General features: G+C 51.7%; 2 protein-coding genes across 3 annotated transcripts in view; both read right to left on the reverse strand.

Annotated features, from left to right (window-relative positions):
* The window catches only part of LOC131591440 (ubiquitin-conjugating enzyme E2 H), a 44,311-nt gene extending 43,935 nt beyond the window's left edge, over positions 1-376 (reverse strand). The window contains exon 1 of the mRNA XM_058862154.1: positions 82-376. Within this exon, the coding sequence (XP_058718137.1) occupies positions 82-134 (53 nt within the window). The 5' untranslated portion in view covers positions 135-376. The remainder of the gene's footprint in view (positions 1-81) is intronic.
* Positions 377-2,693: 2,317 nt separating this feature from the next.
* LOC131592167 (zinc finger C3HC-type protein 1-like) lies at positions 2,694-19,014 on the reverse strand. 2 transcript variants are annotated; one of them, XM_058863484.1, is made up of 10 exons: positions 18,808-19,014; positions 15,535-15,646; positions 12,334-12,484; positions 9,579-9,662; positions 8,914-9,041; positions 7,875-8,035; positions 6,328-6,547; positions 5,904-6,116; positions 5,542-5,751; positions 2,694-3,088 (listed from the first exon to the last, which is right to left on the reverse strand). In XM_058863484.1, exons 1-10 carry the CDS (start codon positions 18,942-18,944, stop codon positions 3,020-3,022), a joined length of 1,485 nt encoding a protein of 494 aa, XP_058719467.1. In that variant the 5' UTR covers positions 18,945-19,014; the 3' UTR covers positions 2,694-3,019. The 2 variants fall into 2 exon arrangements, with proteins under 2 accessions (XP_058719467.1, XP_058719468.1); XM_058863485.1 differs by having other exon boundaries at positions 5,904-6,113; positions 18,808-19,013.
* Between the last annotated feature and the right edge of the window lie 229 nt (positions 19,015-19,243).

The following is a 19,243-nucleotide window of genomic DNA, read 5'->3' on the forward strand; positions in this document are numbered from 1 at the left end:
TCCCACCCCTCTGCAGGCCCGGCCACGGGGCGGGGGGATCCTCGTCCCCAGTAGGCCCGGAGAGGGGCACGGCAAGGATACAGCTTGACCACGTCGGTGTCCATCCGCCTCTTGCCCGGGCTGGGGGACGACATGGTGGCCGCGGCCGCCCCCGGGGCTCCGGGCGGGCTGTCAGCGCCGCCGCCGCGGGCCGGGGCCGCCCGGCGCCGAGAGGAGCAGGGAAGCGCCGGGCCGCGAGGCGCTGGGACCCGCCGCTGTCGCTGTCGCCGCTCCTGTCGCCGCTGTCGCCGCTGTCGCCGACAGGGCCCCCCCTGCGCCGCTCGCGCTCCCTCAGCCGCTCCGGCCGCCTCTGCCCCAGCCTCTCTCTGGACCCCTGACGTCACCCGCGGTGACGTCACCGCCCCGCGGCGCTTCCATTGGCCTCGCCCTCAACGCTCCGCCGGCCCCGGGGCACGCCGGGAGTTGTAGTCCCGAGAGGGGGAGGTGGAGGGGGGGAGTGATGGATGGGCCGCGGGTTCGAGGCCCCGCTGAGGCCGCTAATTTCAGTTCCTCTTTTTCCAATGTTTCCCGGAATTTCCCCCCGTGTTCCCCGTGTCTCCCCCATTCCCCGTGAATTCTGTCTCCTCTTATTTCCCCATTTCCATTTTGCTGGTTCCTACCACGGCCAGGGAACTGCCTCATAAAATATGGGGTGCGCCGCTGTCAGGGCCTTGCAATTCCCCATGGCTCTGCCATTTCCACTGTTTTTCCACAATTCCCAGTGGCTCCCAATATTCCCAATATTTCCCGTTTCCACGGGGGTCAGGGAACCACCCCACAGAATATGGAGTTTGCCCACGGCGATCCCGTTCAATCCAAGCGGGAACGTGGCGACCGGCCAGAGCCCGCAGCCGGAGTCACCATCGCGGATTTCCGGTGTGACATTGGCAAAGCATTTCCCGGTGCCTCAGTTTACCCACCCGGATGATGACAGCACTAATGGGTGTCTCCCACACCGATGGGATTCCGGTGTGGAACCTCCACACCCCGCATTCCTGATCCCCGGCATCATCCCATAAATCTGCCCCGCTGCTTCCTTCCCCTGTGGGGAGGAGACACAGCCAAAGAATCCCAAAAAGCTCCTCCATTTAATGCCCCAACATGCCCCGAGTCTGGCAAGGGCAGGAGGTGACACCACCTGAGGGGACTCAAATCCACACCCCAAATTCCACGGGGAATTTGGCAGGAGAACGGGGTTATATTGAAGCAGAGCAGCTGGGAAATTTGGGATAGAGGATCCTGGGTTTCCCAGACCACCATATTCCCTGACTGGTTCCAAGCAACTGGGAGAACTGGAAGGGGGAAACAAGGATTTTACTGTAATTTCTTGGAACGCTTCTGTTCCATCTGTGAAACACCAGTTTTGCAACAGGGATTATTCCAGGATATCAGGGACTACAACAACACCCTGTTCCTTTTTGGAATACTTTAAGGCCACTTTTACAGCATCCAAACCTTGGAATGTGGGTGCTGAGGGAATTTTGGGGATCCTCTGTGCACTCCTCGGTCTGGAAATTGGGATGGAGGGGTTGTGGCTGGCCTCTCCCACCCTGGAATGGGGATATCATCCTCCCTGGATTGGGTGCATCCCAGGATTTGTGGGGTGCTTCCCTGATTGTGGAGAAAAATGGAGACTGGGGGGGGAGCCAGGAGAATCCATGGATAGGGAATGTAGGGAATGTAGGGAGCCACAGGGAACTGCTGGAAACCATTGGAAATTGGGAAACCAGAGTTCCAGGGGGATGAAAGGAATGGGGACACCATGGGGAGCTCTTGGGGATGGGGGATTTGTGGAAAAGAGCCACAAAAGAGGCTCTTCCATGCCCATCCCAAGCACTTCCCAGCCCATCCTCGCCCCTCTGGATTTGGGGTGTCCCCATCTCCACCCCAAGTCCCAGCCCAGCAGGGCTGTGGGGTGAAGCAGCCCCTCGTTAGGGCCCCGTAATTAGAACCCCCTTAATAAGGAAGGGAATCCATCCACATTCAGGCCCTGCTGCTTCCCGTGGGATTCCTGCCCCAGAGGAAATGCTGGATCCCAGGAGAAGCCCCCAGGTTGGTGGGTGCACCCCCAAGTTTTGGGCTTCAGCCCTGACCATGGCAGCCACTGCATTCCCAGAATCTCCAAATCCATCCGAGGGGATGACACAGATGAAACCTCGGAAACCCGGGGAAATGGAGGCAGGAGATCCTTTCCTCAAAAAAATAATAATAAAAAAAGGAATGACATAACCCTGTGCCATCCCTCCCACATTCCCAGACCTGGAGGGAGGAGATCCAACCGTGCCTGTGGAATCTCAGCCCTTCCCAAAGCCCCTTCCTCAATATCCTCAAGGATGGAGATGACACCACGCCCTTCCCAGCAGCCCAAGCCATGGAATCTCACCTTTTCCCAAGTTTTGGCTGCATCCCACCCTCCAACCTGGGGGATTTATCACCCCAAACTGGCCATCAGCAGAGGGACACAAGGGCAGGGATTGAGGCAATGGAAAAATACCCCAACAACAGGAGACAATAAAATGTGGAGCAAGAAACAGGGAGGCAGCCAGATGTGGATCCCATAAGGAGAATAATCCCGAGGGATCCAGGAGCTACACCAGACCCAGAGCTCCTCCTGCTCTGGAAAAAAAAAGCACCACAACAGCAGGAAGGCAAAAGGAAAAAAAACCAACAAAAATGAAATGTTTATTCCCACCTGGCGTCACGAGGCGGCCGGACACCGCGGACACCTCGGGAGGTGACGGTGTCCCCTCGTCACATTCCCAGCTCTGGGAAGGGCTGTCCAGCCCACCCTGGAGCCCAGGGACACAGCAGCAGTTTGTGAAGGCAGGAGCTTCAGGAAGGCAGAGAGGGAAGGGGAGATGCCAAGGTGGCCCTTGGGAGTTTCCTCGGATTCCCCTTCCCGAGGCGCGGAGCTGGAGCCACCCAGAGGTTTGGATCTCTCTCTCTCTCTCCCGATGGCCCCCGTGCCGGTTTCTGGAATTCAGGAGGAATTCATGCTCTCCCACTGCCGGAAAATGCGGAACACCTTGCAGGATTTCTCCGAGAGGCTCTGGAAGAGATGGGAACAAAGCAACAGCTGGAGGTCAAAGCACTGGAGCAGGACTTGCCACTGGCAAAGGGCAGGAGGAGAAACTGCAGCAAAAACTCATCCAAAATATCCCAATTTCCTGCCAGGACAGCAGTTTCCTCCTTGTTTTCATCATCCCAGTTTGCCAGCTTGGAGGGGAGAACAAGGAGACTACAAGCAAGAAGAAGGAAGGGACCCAAAAAAAAGCAGAAAGGGACTCAAAAAAGCAAGAAGGGGACTCCAAAAAGCAGGCAGGGATTCCAAAAAGTAGGAAGTGACCCCAAAAAGTAGAAAGGGACCTCAAAAAAGTAGGAAGGGACTCCAGAAAACAGGATGGGACTCCAGGAAGCAAGAAGGGATTCAAAAAAGCAGGAGGGGACTCCAAAAAGCAGAAAGGAGCCCCAAAAAAGCAGGCAGGAACTCCAAAAAGTAGAAAGTGACCTCAAAAAGTAGGAAGGGACTCCAGAAAACAGGAGGGGACTCCAGAAAACAGGAGGGGACCCCAAAAAGCAGGCTGGGACTCCAGAAAGCAAGAAAGGACCCCAAAAAGCAGGAGGGGACCCCAAAAAAACCAAGAAAGGACCCTGAAAAGCAGGAAGGGACCCCAAAAAGCAAGAAGGGATTCTAAAAAGTAGGAAGAGACTCCAGAAAACAGGATGGGACTCCAAAAAGCAAGAAAGGACCCTGAAAAGCAGGCAGGGACCCCAAAAAGCAAGAAAGGGACCCCAAAAAGCAAGAAAGGTATCCCAAAAAGCAGGCAAGGACTCCAAAAAGCAAGAAAGGACCCCAAAAAGCAGGAGGGGACCCCAAAAAAGCAAGAAAGGGACCCCAAAAAGCAGGAGGGGACCCCAAAAAAGCAAGAAAGGGACCCCAAAAAGCAGGAGGGGACTCCAAAAAAGCAAGAAAGGACCCCAAAAAGCAGACAGGGACCCCAAAAAGAAAGAAAGGACCCCAAAAAGCAAGAAAGGGACCCCAAAAAGCAAGAAAGGGACCTTAAAAAGCAGACAGGGACCCCAAAAACCAGGAGGGGACCCGAAAAAAGCAAGAAAGGGACCTTAAAAAGAAGGAGGGGACTCCAAAAAGCAAGAAAGGACCCCAAAAAGCAAGAAAGGGACCCCAAAAAGCAAGAAAGGGACTCCAAAAAGCAAGAAAGGGACCCCAAAAAGCCAGCAGGGACCCCAAAAAGCAGGAAGGAACTCCAACCATCCCCTGGTCCAGCTGGGTCTGGTGCCTCTGATTTGTGACCGATGCCACTGGAGCATTTGGAGCTCTCCTGGCTCCTGGCAGAATCACGGAATTCTGGAATGGTTTGGATTGGAAAGGACCTTAAAGATCCCCCAGTTCCAACACCCTGATGTGGGCAGGGACACCTCCCAATGGAAGGGGACACAAATCACAGGAAACTGCCAGGACAAATCCCAAAGCAGGAATGTTCTGAGAGAAGCTGGAAAGAGCTGGCAGGAGGAATCCACGTGGATAAGGAGATCCAGGGAGGCAGCAGCTGCTCCACAGCCACACAGGGAGGGAGTTGTGGCCTCAGCTCTGCTCCCCTGGTGTTATAAATGTATTTTATATTGTTGGCTTTTCACAAATATTAAAATCAATGTTATATGTATAAGGTTAGAAAGTTTGTTAATATAGTTTCTTCTATTTCTGTTGTTGATGATACTTAGAAATAGTGGTATGAGATACATATATTTTGAGTTATGGCATAGTATTAAAACAAAAACTACTTTTGTTTGTTGAACCCAAAGACTGAAAAAGATAGCTAGAGACCCCCTGCATTCATAAATTATCTTATCCAGATGAGGACAGCACTGACCAGAACTCTGGGGGAGGAATTTATTGCATTTCTGTTATCAGGGAATGTGAAACTCGGTGGAGCCAAGAAGATTGATTAATTGGGAAGGGGGTGAGTTAAAAACTAAACAAAGAAACATCCAAAACTTAAAAGAAAAATGTCTGAATATGTATGAGAATTTATGGATATGTAGTAGGGTTCTGTTTTTAAGGGAAAATCCTTTGTTAGTGAGGTGAACGCAGAGACACCTGGCTGTATCTGTATATTTATTTTTATCTCCTAATTGTCTTTCTATTAAACTTTTAAATTCTATACTTATAAAAAAAATTCTATATTATATCTATAAAAAAAAAGTGAACCTCGTTTTTCACACTGGCAATCCAAGAGCCTGGAGCCAGGAATTGCAGAGAGGAGCTCTGGGGACAGGGAATGAAACCGGATCTCGGGCAGCGCCGAGGCCGTTATTTATAGCAGCCCTGGAGCAGCTCTGGCACAGCCTGGCCTTGGATGGACCTTTTGGGAATGCCTTTTCACCTGCCTGGGATTGTGTTCTTCCCAAAAAAAAGCCCCTCCATCCCAAATTTTTGCTGCCTGCACGAGCAGTGCTCTGGTTTTTGGGATGCCCCAGGCTCACCGCTGGCTCCGTTTCGGGCTCTGTGTCACATTTTTGGATGCTGAGGAGCCTCTTCAGCACCACTTCCCAGCCTGGCTTGGCTTTCCCAGGTTCCTTCTCCGTCTGGGATGCAGCATCTTCCAGGGATTCCTCTCCCTCCCCGCTGCTGACCCAGGGACACCAATCCCGGTGCTGAGAGCTGGGGTGAAAGAAGCTCCTCAAGGAAGTGTCCTGGGGAAGCGAGGAGGGGACAGAGAAGGGACACAACAACAAAAGAATGGTTTAGAGCCTCTAAAAAACCCTTTTTTTAGCCCAAACCCCAGCCCCTGAGCAGGGCTCCGCCAAATCCCTGGATCAGGGAAGATCCTGCTTGGATCACTCACCGAGCTGCTGGAAGAGCAGAGCCGCGCTCGCTTGGCCCTGCGGACAGGGCTGGATGGCACCTCCATGTTGTCCCCCTGGCCCATGCTCCGCGTCACCGGGCGGCTCCTCAGGGTCACATCCCTGCTCACATCCAGCTCGCCCCGGTCCATGGAGTTGGGAGAATCCCAACCCCTTGGGCGGGATACAGCCGGGGATGGGCTCTTCTCGTGCTGCTGGGTGGAAAAAAAAACGGGAATTAACGGCGTTGTCCGGCTCCAAGAGCCCTTCCCGCCGCAAGGAGAAAGGTTTAGGTGGGATATCAGGAAGGAATTCCTGGCTGGGAGGGTGGGGAAGGGTTGGGATAGAATTCCCAGAGAAGCTGTGGCTGCTCCTGGGATCCATTGGATGTGGATGAGGGCAGCACCCAGATATCCCAGGATGTACCTGCTCGGATCCCGGATCCTGGCTCCGCGTCAGCATCCGGCGCGGGGATGTGGGAACGGGCGGGAAGCGCTCGGGAGCGGCCGGGGTGGCGCTGCTGGAGCCGCAGGAATCCGGCTCCGGAGCTGCGGAAGATTCCAGCTGGTGGAAGCCCCACAGCCCCACCTTCCTCATGCAGCGGGAACAGGTGATCACAGAGAGGTTCATGGAGCCCGAGGAAGCACTGCGGGGACAGAGCCATGGAATCCTCAAGGAATCCTTGAGGAATCCTCATGGAATCCCCGTGGAATCCTCATGGAACATGGAATCCTCAAGGAATCCTCATGGAATCCTCCAGGAATCCTTGAGGAATCCTCATGGAATCCCCGTGGAATCCTCATGGAACATGGAATCCTCAAGGAATCCTCATGGAATCTTCAAGGAATCCTCATGGAATCCTCAAGGAATCCTCAAGGAATCCTCATGGAATCCTCAAGAAATCCTCAGGGAATCCTCAGGGAATCCACATGGAATCCTCAAGGAATCCTCGTGGAATCCTCAAGGAATCCTCGTGGAATCCTCAAGGAATCCTCAAGGAATCCTCATGGAATCCTCAAGGAATCCTCACGGAATCCTCAAGGAATCCTCATGGAATCCTTATGGAATCCTCAAGGAATCCTCATGGAATCCCCGTGGAATCCTCATGGAACATGGAATCCTCATGGAATCCTCAAGGAATCCTCATGGAATCCTCGTGGAATCCTGGTGGAATCCTCATGGAACATGGAATCCTCAAGGAATCCTCACGGAATCCTCATGGAATCCTCGAGGAATCCTCAGGAAACCTCATGGAATCATCTCAGAATCCTCGAGGAATCCTCATGGAACATGGAATCCTCAAGGAATCCTCACAGAATCCTCTTGGAATCCTCGAGGAATCGTGGGATTGGTTGGGATGGATTTTAAAGATCACCTCATTCCAACACCTCCCACCATCCCAGGTTCCTCCAAGCCCCAAGGTCCAACCCGGCCTTGGACATTGCCAGGGATGGGGAAAGTCAGGAGAGGTGGTCAGGGATAAGGCTGAGCTTGGAAAAGTCAGGGAAAAAATTCCATTAAACCCCATCTGTGATGATGATGATGATGATTTAAACTGGTTCAGTTGCATTTTGTCTGGCCAGGAAGCAGAGGGGAAAAAGAGGGGAAAAAATGTGGTGAAATAAGGGAAGAGGGAATGTGGTGGAAAAGTGGGAAAATAGTTAAATAAGGGAAGCAGGATCTTAGTGAAAAAGAGGGAAAATAGGAAAATAGTGATACAGAGGAAGCAGGAGAGCAGTGAAAAAGAGGGAAAACGGGAAAATAAAATCAGGTAGGCAGGAAGGAGCATGGTGAAAAAGAGGGAAAATAGGAAAAGAGTAAAATAAGTGAAGTGGGAAAAGAGGGAAAAAACACAAAAATAGCAAAAAAAGGGATAATGAACATTCCACAGGAGGAACATTCCACATCCCTCCAGCCTCCAAGAGTTTTCATGGCAAGCCCAGACCGTGAGGGACGTTCCAGGCCCTGCCCACCTGCAGGTCCAGCCGCACAGCGCCAGGATACAGGCGGGAACGTGCACCTGCAGGATTTCCGTGGAAAACTTCCCGGGAGGTTTCTCTCCCTCTGTTCCTTTGTGCTCCAGTTCCTCTCCAATGAGCTGGAGGAGCCGGGTGATCCTTTCCTCCGTCAGGGACTGTGGAGAACAGGGAGAAAATGCGTTGGTTTTATTCCCAAATCATGTCCCACATGGAGAAAAAAATTCCCAGTTCCACCCTCTGGAATTGCATCGTCCAGCACCTCCAGTTTGAACAGGGAAAAGTCACCCAGAGCAATCCTCTGGCTCCCCATTCCATGAAATCTGCTCCATCTGCTCCCCCCAGCAGTGGAACAGGTCCCGTTCCTGCCGTGGTTTTGGGAGTCTCCGGTGGTTTCCGAGCTCAGCCGGCCCCAAAACCTCCCCGTGGTTGTGCTGAATGGATGAAGATTCCCTGGATCCCACAGGGCTGCCCAGAGCCATCTGTTCCCTGGCAAAGGAGTGTCCAAGGAGCCAGACTTGGCTGCAGCAGAGCAGGGCCAGGACAGGTTCCTGCAGGGTGGCAATTCCATGTTTGTTCCTGGCTTTTCCTGCTTTTCCCTCCTGCCTGAGGAGCCTCCTCCGTCTCCTTCAGCTTCCCAGGTCTCTGCCCACACCTCAGGTCCAGGGCATCCCAAATTCCTGTGTGGAATCCCTGGAGTGATCCGTGGGCTGCCTTGGAGAGCTCCCAAAGGGGTCTGTGGGATCCCAAATCCCATCTCCGGGCACCACAGAGCAGCCTGGACACCGGGAAAAGTCCCGAGTGGGAAGCAGATACAATTCCCAGCTTGGAATAATTCCCAGTTGTGGAATGAGCCATTCCCAACTCCTCTTGACATGTTTCCATGGTGGAACACTGGAACACGTCCAAGGAGAAAAAAAAAAACCCAAGTGGGAGCAGATTCCTCACACACACACACAGAGGCTGAAATTCCTGATTTTGGGATGGTCCCCGAAGCCTGGAACGCTCCGGATTTCGGGAGCAGGAGGGAACTCACCATATTTTTCAGGTCTTCTGGTCTGAGGGAAGGCAGCTGCAGCTCCAGCTGACACAGGCTCTGGAAACGATCCAGGAAATCCTGGAGGAGGACTCTGGGCTCATCCACCAGCAGCCTGGCAAAGCGATCTGGTGAGAGGAAAAGCTGCGCTCAGCATTCCCAACCCCTCCTTATCCCACAGGGAGGGTGGGGAGGGGCTGGGATGGAATTCCCAGAGGAGCTGTGGCTGCCTCTGGATCCCTGAAGTGTCCAAGGCCAGGCTGGATGGGGTTTGGAGCAGCTGGAATAGCGGGAGGTGTCCCTGCCATGGCAGGGGTGGCCCTGGATGGGCTCTAAGGTCCTTTCCCACCCCAAAAATTCCATGATTATTTTTCTGGCTTTTCAAGGAAAAGCTCAGCACAGCTCCCAAGACAGGATTTATCCCTCTCTGAGCATTCCATGACAGCCAAGCTCCCCTGTCCCCTCCCAGTTACCACCCAAAAACATTTTAACTGCTCCCAAAGGGCAGGAAAAGCTGGATCCAGCTTGGATTCGCTGAGGCTGCTCAGGGATGTTGCATTCCATCATTCCCACAGGGAAAAGGAGAGTGTGAGGACAGGAAGAACAAGGGAGAAAGAAAAAAATTGGGAATAATTCTGGATGGTGCAGGAATCTGAGGCACCCACCTGGGCAGGGGCTGTCTGGCCAGAAGCAGAACTTCTCGTGGGCAGTGCTCAGAGCCTTCCTGAGCTCCTCACAGCGCTCCTTGTCTGCAGGGAAAAACTCTGGGATAATTCCCTGCGGAGCCACCTCCTCAGGGAATTGCTGGGAAAACCAAGCCAGGAGAAGAAAGCAGCAGGACTGGGAGAGTTTCCCTGGGGTGCTGCCCGAGGCTGCAGAGCCTGAAGCTTCACCTCAAACTTCCCAGCAAGAATTCCAGGAATTGGGAACAGCAAATGTCACCTGAGCCCTTCCACCACCCCCAAAATTCCCAGGCACAGGAACCTGTGGAAAAACAGCCTGAGCCAACCATGGGTATAAAACTTGCTGGGTCCTGCCAGTTTTTCCCTCCCGGGATGCTGCCAATCCCTGGCTGAGCTGATCCCTCCACCCCAGCTGGAGGAGCCAAATTCCAGCCATGTCTGGAAATCAAACTTCCCAAAAAAATTAAAAATAAAAAAAAAAAAATCTGATATTTAATTTCACTTCTGCTTTCAGAACCAAAAAAAAATTTCTTTTCTAATTTGTTTTTCGATGCTTTCTTCCCCAGTCTTTGATTATTTCAGTGTGATTTCCAATGGAATAATTAGGCCAAGGTTTATTTAACAGAGATAATCTGAATAAACAGGGAATGTTGATATTGAGTGACCCAAAAGGAAAGGCTCAGTATTCCCATGAGCCACATGGCAGGATTCACTTCCAAGGGAATTGCAGCCAGGAAAATTGAGAAGTGGGGATGACACTTCCTTGTGGGATAATAAAGGAGTTTATTAATTAAATCTCACTAATTTCTGCCTGAATGGCCTTGGTGAGCAGCAATTGCTGCACTGGAAAAATTCCCTGGAGGATCAGGGAAGCAGGTCCAGGAATTGGGAAAGAAAAGTTTTAAAAGAGAATTTTGAAAAGGATCTTCAGATCCTTAAAAAAAAAAGAAAAATTCTTTAAATACTTCCAGAAGGCAACGAGGCTGGAGAAATATCTGGAAAACCTGGAAAGAGGCTGAGAGCCTTGGGATTGTTTGGGGAAATAGAGGATGAGGGGTGAATTCTGCACATTCCAGAGCTCTTCTCCCTGGAATCCCGTGGGATTGGGAATGGCTCAAAGCTGCACCACAAGAGGCTCAGGCTCAGGATAATTCCTAATGTTCCCTACCAGGATGATCCAACTCCGGAATATTCCGAGAGGTGATCAGTGCCCTAAAGCCTGGAAATGTTTTGGATGTTTTGGATGATTCCCTTGGTCTGGTTTGAGGTTTGGAACCTCACTGGGGTTTTCCAGACCTTAAAGGATGGGTACAAAGAGGATTGGGAGGACAAGGAGCCGTGGGGACAGGGGGTGCTGCCAGAGCTTTTATCCCAGAATAAAAAAGAGATTTTTTACGGTGAGAATTCCATCATTCCCTGGGATCATCATTCCTTAGGATCATCATTCCCTGGAAATGTAATTCCTTGGAACCACCATTCCCTAGAATCATCATTCCCTGGGATCACCCATTCCTTGGGATCACCATTTTATGGAACCACCATCCCATGGAACCACCATTCCATGGAACCACCATTCCTTGGGACTGCCAATCCTTGGGACCTCCATTCCCTGGGATGACCATTCCTTGAGACCACCATTCCTTGGGACCACCAATCCTTGGGATCACACTTCACTGGAACCACCATTCCCTGGAATCACCATTCCTTGGGACTGCCAATCCTTGGGACCTCCATTCCCTGGAACCACCATCCACTGGGATCATCATTCCTTGGGACCACTATTCCCTTGGGATAACCATTCCCTGGGACCACCACTCCCTGGAATCATCATTCCCTGGAACCACCATTTTATGGAACCACCATTCCCTGGGATCATCATTCCCTGGAATCACCATTCCCTGGGATCATCATTCCCTGGAACCACCATTCCCTGGGATCACCCTTCCCTGGAACCACCATTCCTTGGGATCACCATTCCCTGGAACCACAATTCCCTGGAACCACCATTCCCTGGAACCACAATTCCCTGGGATAACCATTCCCTGGAATCACCATTCCTTGCACAACAGCACAAATCCCTCCCAACCCAAACCCCCTCCAACTCCACAACCTCTCCCAGCTGGAATTCCCTTCTCCAACAACAACCCAGCACCTCTTACCCACCAAACCCCGCTTATTCCCCTTCCGCTCTTTCCCCAAACACCCAACCCTTGGGACTCTGGAACCATTCCCTGGAATCACCATCCCCTGGAACCACCATTCCCTGGAACCATCATTTTATGGAACCACCATTCCCTGAGATCATCATTCCCTGGGATAACCATTCCCTGGAACCACCATCCCCTGGGATCATCATTCCTTGGAACCACCATTTTATGGAACCACCATTCCCTGGGACCACCATTCCCTGGAACCACCATTCCCTGGAACCACCATTCCCTGGAATCACCCTTCCCTGGAATCACCATTCCTTGCACAACAGCACAAATCCCTCCCAACCCAAACCCCCTCCAACTCCACAACCTCTCCCAGCTGGAATTCCCTTCTCCAACAACAACCCAGCACCTCTTACCCACCAAACCCCGCTAATTCCCCTTCCGCTCTTTCCCCAAACACCCAACCCTTGGCGGGACCCGCTCCTGGAACTCGTCTGATTCCGGAGTCCCGGCTGATCCCGGAATCCCGTCTGATCCCGGAATCCCATCTGATCCCGGAATCCCGGCTGATCCCCACTCACAGGTGCTGAGGTCCAGGGCCAGCTGCAGGCTGGCACACAGGTAGGCCTGGCAGCTGGAGCACCGGAGCATGTCGCACTCCACGCTCACCCAGCCCAACCTGGCGCACACCAGCGGCGACAGCGACGCCGGTTTGCCCGCCCACCTCAGCGGGTCAGCCCGTCAAGGAGATAACCGCAAAAATTCCCGCGTTTTTTTGGGATTGGGGGGAACATTCTGGCTTGTTTTAGGGATGGGGGAAACATCCTGGATTTTTCTGGGGATGGGGGAAACATCCCGACTTTTGTTGGGATGGGGGAAAGATCCCAGTTTTTTTGGGGATGGGGGAAACATTCCAGACTTTTTAGGGATGGAAGAAACATCCTGGATTTTTTGGGGATGAGGGAAACATCCCAGCTTTTGTTGGGATGGGAGAAACATCCCGAATTTTTTGTGAATGGGGGGAAACATCCCAGATTTTTTGGGGCTGGGGGAACATCCCAGCTTTTGTTAGGATGGGAGAAACATTCCAGCTTGTTTTAAGAATGGGGGGAACATCCTGGATTTTTTGGGATGGGGGAACATCCTGGACTTTTTAGGGATGGGATGAAACATCCTGGATTTTTTGAGGATGGGGGAACATCCCAGCTTTTGTTGGGATGGGGAAACATTCCGGATTTTGTTGGGATGGGGAAACATCCCAGTTTTGTTGGGATGGGGGAAAGATCCCGTTTTTTTGGGGGATGGGGGAAACATCCCAGATTTTGTTGGGATGGGGAAAACATCCCAGTTTTTTTGGGGATGGGGGGAAACATCCCAGATTTTTTGGGGCTGGGGGAAACATCCTGGATTTTTTGGGGATGGGGAAAACATTCCAAGAGAGGGAGAGCTCGGAGCAGGCTGCAGCTTCCTCAGGAGGGGAAGCAGGGCAGGAATACAGGGAATGGCTGGAGATGTGCAGGGAGGGATTTTAGGAAAAGTTGGGATTTTAGGAAAAAGTTGGGATTTTAGGAAAAGTAGGATTTTTAAAAAAGGTGGAATTTTAGGAAAAATTTGGATTTTAGGAAAAATTTGGATTTTAGGAAAATGCAGGATTTTAGGAAATGGCTGGAATTTAGGAAAAGGTGAGATTTCAGGAAAAGGCTGGATTTTAGGAAAAGGTGGAATTTTAGGAAAAGGCAGGATTTTAGGAAGAAGTGGGATTTTATAAAAATACAGGATTTTAGGAAGAGGAAGGATTTCAGGAAAAGACTGGATTTTAGGATGAGGGTGGATTTTAGGAAAAATTTGGATTTTAGGAAAAGGCATGATTTTAGGAAGAAGGTGGATTTTAGGAAGAAGTGGGATTTTAGGAAAAGGCTGGATTTTAGGAAAAGGAATTTTAGGATGAAGCTGGATTTTAGGAAAAATTTAGATTTTAGGAAAAGGCAGGATTTTAGGATGAAGCTGGATTTCAGATAAAGGCTGGATTTCAGGAAAAAGCATGATTTTAGGAAGAGACAGGATTTTAGGAAAAAGTTGGATTTTAGGAAAAGGCAGGATTTTAGGATGAAGCTGGATTTTAGAAAAATTTGGATTTTAGGAAAAGGCAGGATTTTGGAAAAAGGCTGGATTTTTGGAAGAAGTGAGAATTTAGAAAAATTTGGATTTTAGGAAAAGGCTGGATTTTAGGAAAGGCAGGATTTCAGGAAAAGGCAGAATTTTAGGAAAAGGCAGGATTTCAGGATGAGGGTGATTTTAGGAAAAATTTGGAATTCAGGAAAAGGCAGGATTTTAGGAAGAAGTGTGATTTTAGAAAAAAAATGGATTTTAGGAAAAGCCAGGATTTCAGGAAAAAGCAGAATTTTAGGAAAAGGCAGAATTTTAGGAAAAGGCTGGATTTTAGGAAAGGCAGGATTTCAGGAAGAAGTGAGATTTTAGAAAAATTTGGATTTTAGGAAAAGGCAGGATTTTAGGAAGAGGTGGGATTTCAGGATGAAGCTGGGTTTTAGGAAAAGGCAGGATTTCAGGAAGAGGCAGAATTTCAGGAAAAGGCTGGGTTTTAGGAAAGGGCAGGATTTTAGGAAGAAGTGTGATTTTAGGAAAAAAATGGATTTTAGGAAAAGCCAGGATTTCAGGAAAAAGCAGAATTTTAGGAAAAGGCAGAATTTTAGGATGAAGGTGGATATGAGGATGAAGCTGGATTTTAGGAAAAGGCAAGATTTTAGGATGAAGCTGGATTTTAGGAAAAGGCAGGATTTTAGGATGAAGCTGGATTTTAGGAAAAATTTGGATTTTAGAAAAAGGCTGGATTTCAGGATGAGGCTGGATTTCAGGAAAAATTTGGAATTCAGGAAAAGGCAGGGTTTTCTGAAGATGCAGGATTTTAGGAAGAAGTGGGCTTTTAGAAAAATTTGGATTTTAGGAAAAGGCAGGATTTTGGAAAAAGGCTGGATTTTTGGAAGAAGTGAGATTTTAGAAAAATTTGGATTTTAGGAAAAGGCTGGATTTTAGGAAAGGCAGGATTTCAGGAAAAGGCAGAATTTTAGGAAGAGGCTGGATTTCAGGATGAGAGTGATTTTAGGAAAAATTTGGAATTCAGGAAAAGGCAGGATTTTAGGAAGAAGTGTGATTTTAGAAAAAAAATGGATTTTAGGAAAAGCCAGGATTTCAGGAAAAAGCAGAATTTTAGGAAAAGGCAAAATTTTAGGAAAAGGCGGGATTTTAGGGTGAAGGTGGATTTCAGGTTGAAGCTGGATTTTAGGAAAGGCAGGATTTCAGGAAAAGGCAGAATTTTAGGAAAAGGCAGGATTTCAGGATGAGGGTGGATTTTAGGAAAAGGCAGGATTTTAGGAAGAGGTGGGATTTCAGGATGAAGCTGGATTTTAGGAAAATGCTGGATTTTATAAAAAGGCAGGATTTTAGGAAAATGCTGGATTTTAGGAAAAAGCAGGATTTTAGGAAAAAGCAGGATTTTAGGAAAATGCTGGATTTTAGGAAAAGGCAGGATTTTAGGAAAAAGCAGGATTTTAGGAAAAAGCAGGATTTTAGGGAAACCCCCTTCCCCCACAGGCTGCTGGGACACTGAACATTCCCCAGGGAACTCTCACAGCTCCAAACCTCCAGGAACTCTCAGGGACAGGGGGTGGAATTTTGGGATGCAAGGCTGGGAATTGGATGGATGATCCCTCTGGATCCCTTCCCCCACAATTCCAAGCTGGAATTCCCAGCATTCCAAAGGATATGGTGAATGTTTCCACTCTGCTGAAATAAGCTTCCCTGCTGGCAGATTCCAAGGAAAGAGCTTCCATTTGGGAAGGTCCATTGGCTCGATCCGAGCAGTCGGATGTGTCTTTCCTAAAAGGGAAAAAAATCAACAAGGAAAATTCTTGGAATGATTCCATTGATTCCAAAAAAAACCCCACAGAACACTTCCTAACCTCCCATCCCTCAGCCTTGTCCTGACAAGGATCTTCTCCAGAGCTCCCCATTCCCAGTTTTTAATTAATTCCTAATAAAACAATGAATTAATCAAATTCCAAAGGTGCCTTGGATGTGTCCAGTTGGGATTTGATGGGATGAGGAGGGAAGAGGGATTTGCTCTCTGAGTCCAGCACGTTGAGGATTGAAATCTGGGATTCTCCCAAGACTGGAATCCAGGGCTGGAATTTGATCCCAAGGCTGGAATGTGGATCCCAAGGCTGGAATGTGGATCCCAAAGCTGGAATGTGGATCCCAAGGCTGGAATGTGGATCCCAAGGCTGGAATGTGGATCCCAGGGCTGGAATGTGGATCCCAAGGCTGGAATTTGATCCCAAGGCTGGAATTTGATCCCAAAGCTGGAATTTGATCCCAAGGCTGGAATGTGGATCCCAAAGCTGGAATTTGATCCCAAGGCTGGAATTTGATCCCAAAGCTGGAATTTGATCCCAAGGCTGGAATTTGATCCCAAGGCTGGAATGTGGATCCCAAAGCTGGAATGTGGATCCCAAGGCTGGAATGTGGATCCCAAGGCTGGAATTTGATCACAAAGCTGGAATGTGGATCCCAAAGCTGGAATGTGGATCCCAAGACTGGAATGTGGATCCCAAAGCTGGAATGTGGATCCCAAGGCTGGAATGTGGATCCCAAGGCTGGAATGTGGATCCCAAAGTTGGAATGTGGATCCCATGGCTGGAATTTGATCCCAAGGCTGGAATGTGGATCCCAAGGCTGGAATGTGGATCCCAAGGCTGGAATTTGATCCCAAGGCTGGAATGTGGATCCCAAGGCTGGAATGTGGATCCCAAGGCTGGAATGTGGATCCCAAGCTGGAATGTGGATCCCAAGGCTGGAATGTGGATCCCAAAGCTGGAATTTGATCCCAAGGCTGGAATTTGATCCCAAGGCTGGAATTTGATCCCAAGACTGGAATGTGGATCCCAAGGCTGGAATGTGGATCCCAAGGCTGGAATTTGATCCCAAGGCTGGAATGTGGATCCCAAGGCTGGAATGTGGATCCCAAGACTGGAATGTGGATCCCAAGGCTGGAATTTGATCCCAAGGCTGGAATGTGGATCCCAAGGCTGGAATGTGGATCCCTACACTGGAATTTGATCCCAAGGTTGGAATGTGGATCCCAAGGCTGGAATGTGGATCCCAAGGCTGGAATTTGATCCCAAGGCTGGAATGTGGATCCCAAGGCTGGAATGTGGATCCCAAGGCTGGAATTTGATCCCAAGGCTGGAATGTGGATCCCAAGGCTGGAATGTGGATCCCAAGGCTGGAATGTGGATCCAAAAGCTGGAATGTGGATCCCAAGGCTGGAATGTGAATCCCAAAGCTGGAATGTGGATCCCAAGGCTGGAATGTGGATCCAAAAGCTGGAATGTGGATCCCAAGGCTGGAATGTGGATCCCAGGGCTGGAATGTGGATCCCAAGGCTGGAATGTGGATCCCAAGGGTGGAATTTGATCCCAAAGCTGGAATGTGGATCCCAAGGCTGGAATGTGGATCCCAAGGCTGGAATTTGATCCCAAGGCTGGAATTTGATCCCAAGGCTGGAATGTGGATCCCAAGGCTGGAATTTGATCCCAAGGCTGGAATTTGATCCCAAGGCTGGAATGTGGATCCCAAGGCTGGAATGTGGATCCCAAGGCTGGAATTTGATCCCAAGGCTGGAATGTGGATCCCAAGGCTGGAATTTGATCCCAAGGCTGCCCTTTGGCCTCTTCCCAAAACTTTTCCGTGAGTCAAAATTCACAGCTGGGACAAGGGAGCCCCTGAGACAGCCCCAAAGCTCAGCCCCCATTGCTCCCAGTGCCTCCCAGTCACTCCCAGTGCCCCAGCAAGGTGTGAGTACTGGAACTGCACAGGTCACTTACCTGGGCTGGCCTCTCAGTGTCCCCAGTGCTCCCAGTGCCCTCCCAGTGTCCCCAGTTCCCTCCCAGTGTCCCCAGTTCCCTCCCAGTCCCTTCCCAGTGTCCCCAGTGCCCCCAATTCCCTCTCAGTACCCCCAATCCCCTCCCACTGTCCCCAGTCCAGTCCCAGTATCCCCAGTTCCCTCTCAGTGTCCCCAGTCCTTTCTCAATGCCCCCCATCCCTTCTCAGTGTCCCCAGTGCCCTCAGTCCCCTCCCAGTGCTCCCCAGTCCCCTCCCAGTGTCCCCAGTTCCCTCCCAGTTCCACCAGTCCACTTCCAGCGCCCCCAGTTCCCTCCCAGTGTTCCCAGTGCCCTCCCAGTGTCCCCATCCCCTCTCAGTGTCCTCAGTCCCCTCCCAGTGCTCCCCAGTTCCCTCCCAGTGCCCCCAGTTCCCTCCCAGTGCTCCCCAGTCCACTCCCAGTGCTCACTGCCACCTCCCAGTGTCCCCAGTCCCTTCCCAGTGCCCCCCATCCCCTCTTATTGTTCCCAGTTCCCTCCCATTGTCTCCAGTCCCCTCCTGGTGCCCCCAGTCCCTTCCCAGTACCTCCAGTCCCCTCCCAGTATCCCCATCCCCTCTCAGTGTCCCCAGTCCCTTCCCAGTGTCCCCAGTCCCCCCCAGTATCCCCAGTGCCCTCCTAGTTTCCCCAGTCCCCTCCCAGTGTCCCCAGTGCCCTCCCAGTGCCCTCAGTCCCCTCCCAGTGTCCCAGGATCTGTTCCCGCTGCTGCCTCCTTGTCCCTCCAGCATTCCCAGCGCCCCGGAGTCTCTCCAGCATTCCCAGTGCCTCCAGTGCCCCCTCCCAGTGCCCCTTAATCCCACCAGTGCCCCCTCCCAGTGCCACCAGTGCCCCCTCCCAGTGCCCCTTAATCCCACCAGTGCCCCCCCCAGCGCTCCCTGCGCTTCCCAGCCCATTCCTTCGCTCTCTTTTTCCCGCTATCCTTCCCAAATAACAATTCCCAGCACTTCCCAGTCCCCTCCAGCCCCCCCTCCCCTCACAGGACCCTCACAGGACCCCCCAATTCCCTCACGACTCCCCGGCCCTCCCCTCCCCTCACACGGCCGGGCCTCCCCCCGACGCCAACCCCGCTGCCAGCGCGTCCCTCCCCGCCGCTGCTCCTCACCCGCCGGGCCCGGGCCCCTCGGTGGCGATGCCGCCGTCGATGAGGTCGCGGATCTGCCTGGGGGTGACGGGAGGCGGCCGCCCTCGGTTCCCCCCCGCCGCTGCCGCCGCCGCGCCCCCGGCGCTGGGCGCCGCCATTTTGGTCCCTCCTTGCCGTTCACGGCCCGGGAAACGCGGGCCCGCACGAACGTTCCGCTCGCGCACGATCGTTCCGCTCGGCCCGCGGCGTCGCACATGACCTCGCGCAGCACCGGCACGGCCTCCGGAACCTCGCGGAGGACTCGGGGGGCGCCGGCGCCCCCGTGAAAGTCTCCGCGAATGTCCCCGGGGGTGTCCCCGAGAATGTCCCCGTGAATGTCCCCGCGTCCCCGCTCTCGGCGCTCAATTGATCCAGCCTGGATCGATCGCTCAATTCTCCCAACAGAGGCGCTCTCGCC

This window comes from Poecile atricapillus, chromosome W, assembly GCF_030490865.1.
Source record: "Poecile atricapillus isolate bPoeAtr1 chromosome W, bPoeAtr1.hap1, whole genome shotgun sequence".
In the NCBI taxonomy this organism is placed as follows: Eukaryota; Metazoa; Chordata; class Aves; order Passeriformes; family Paridae; genus Poecile; species Poecile atricapillus.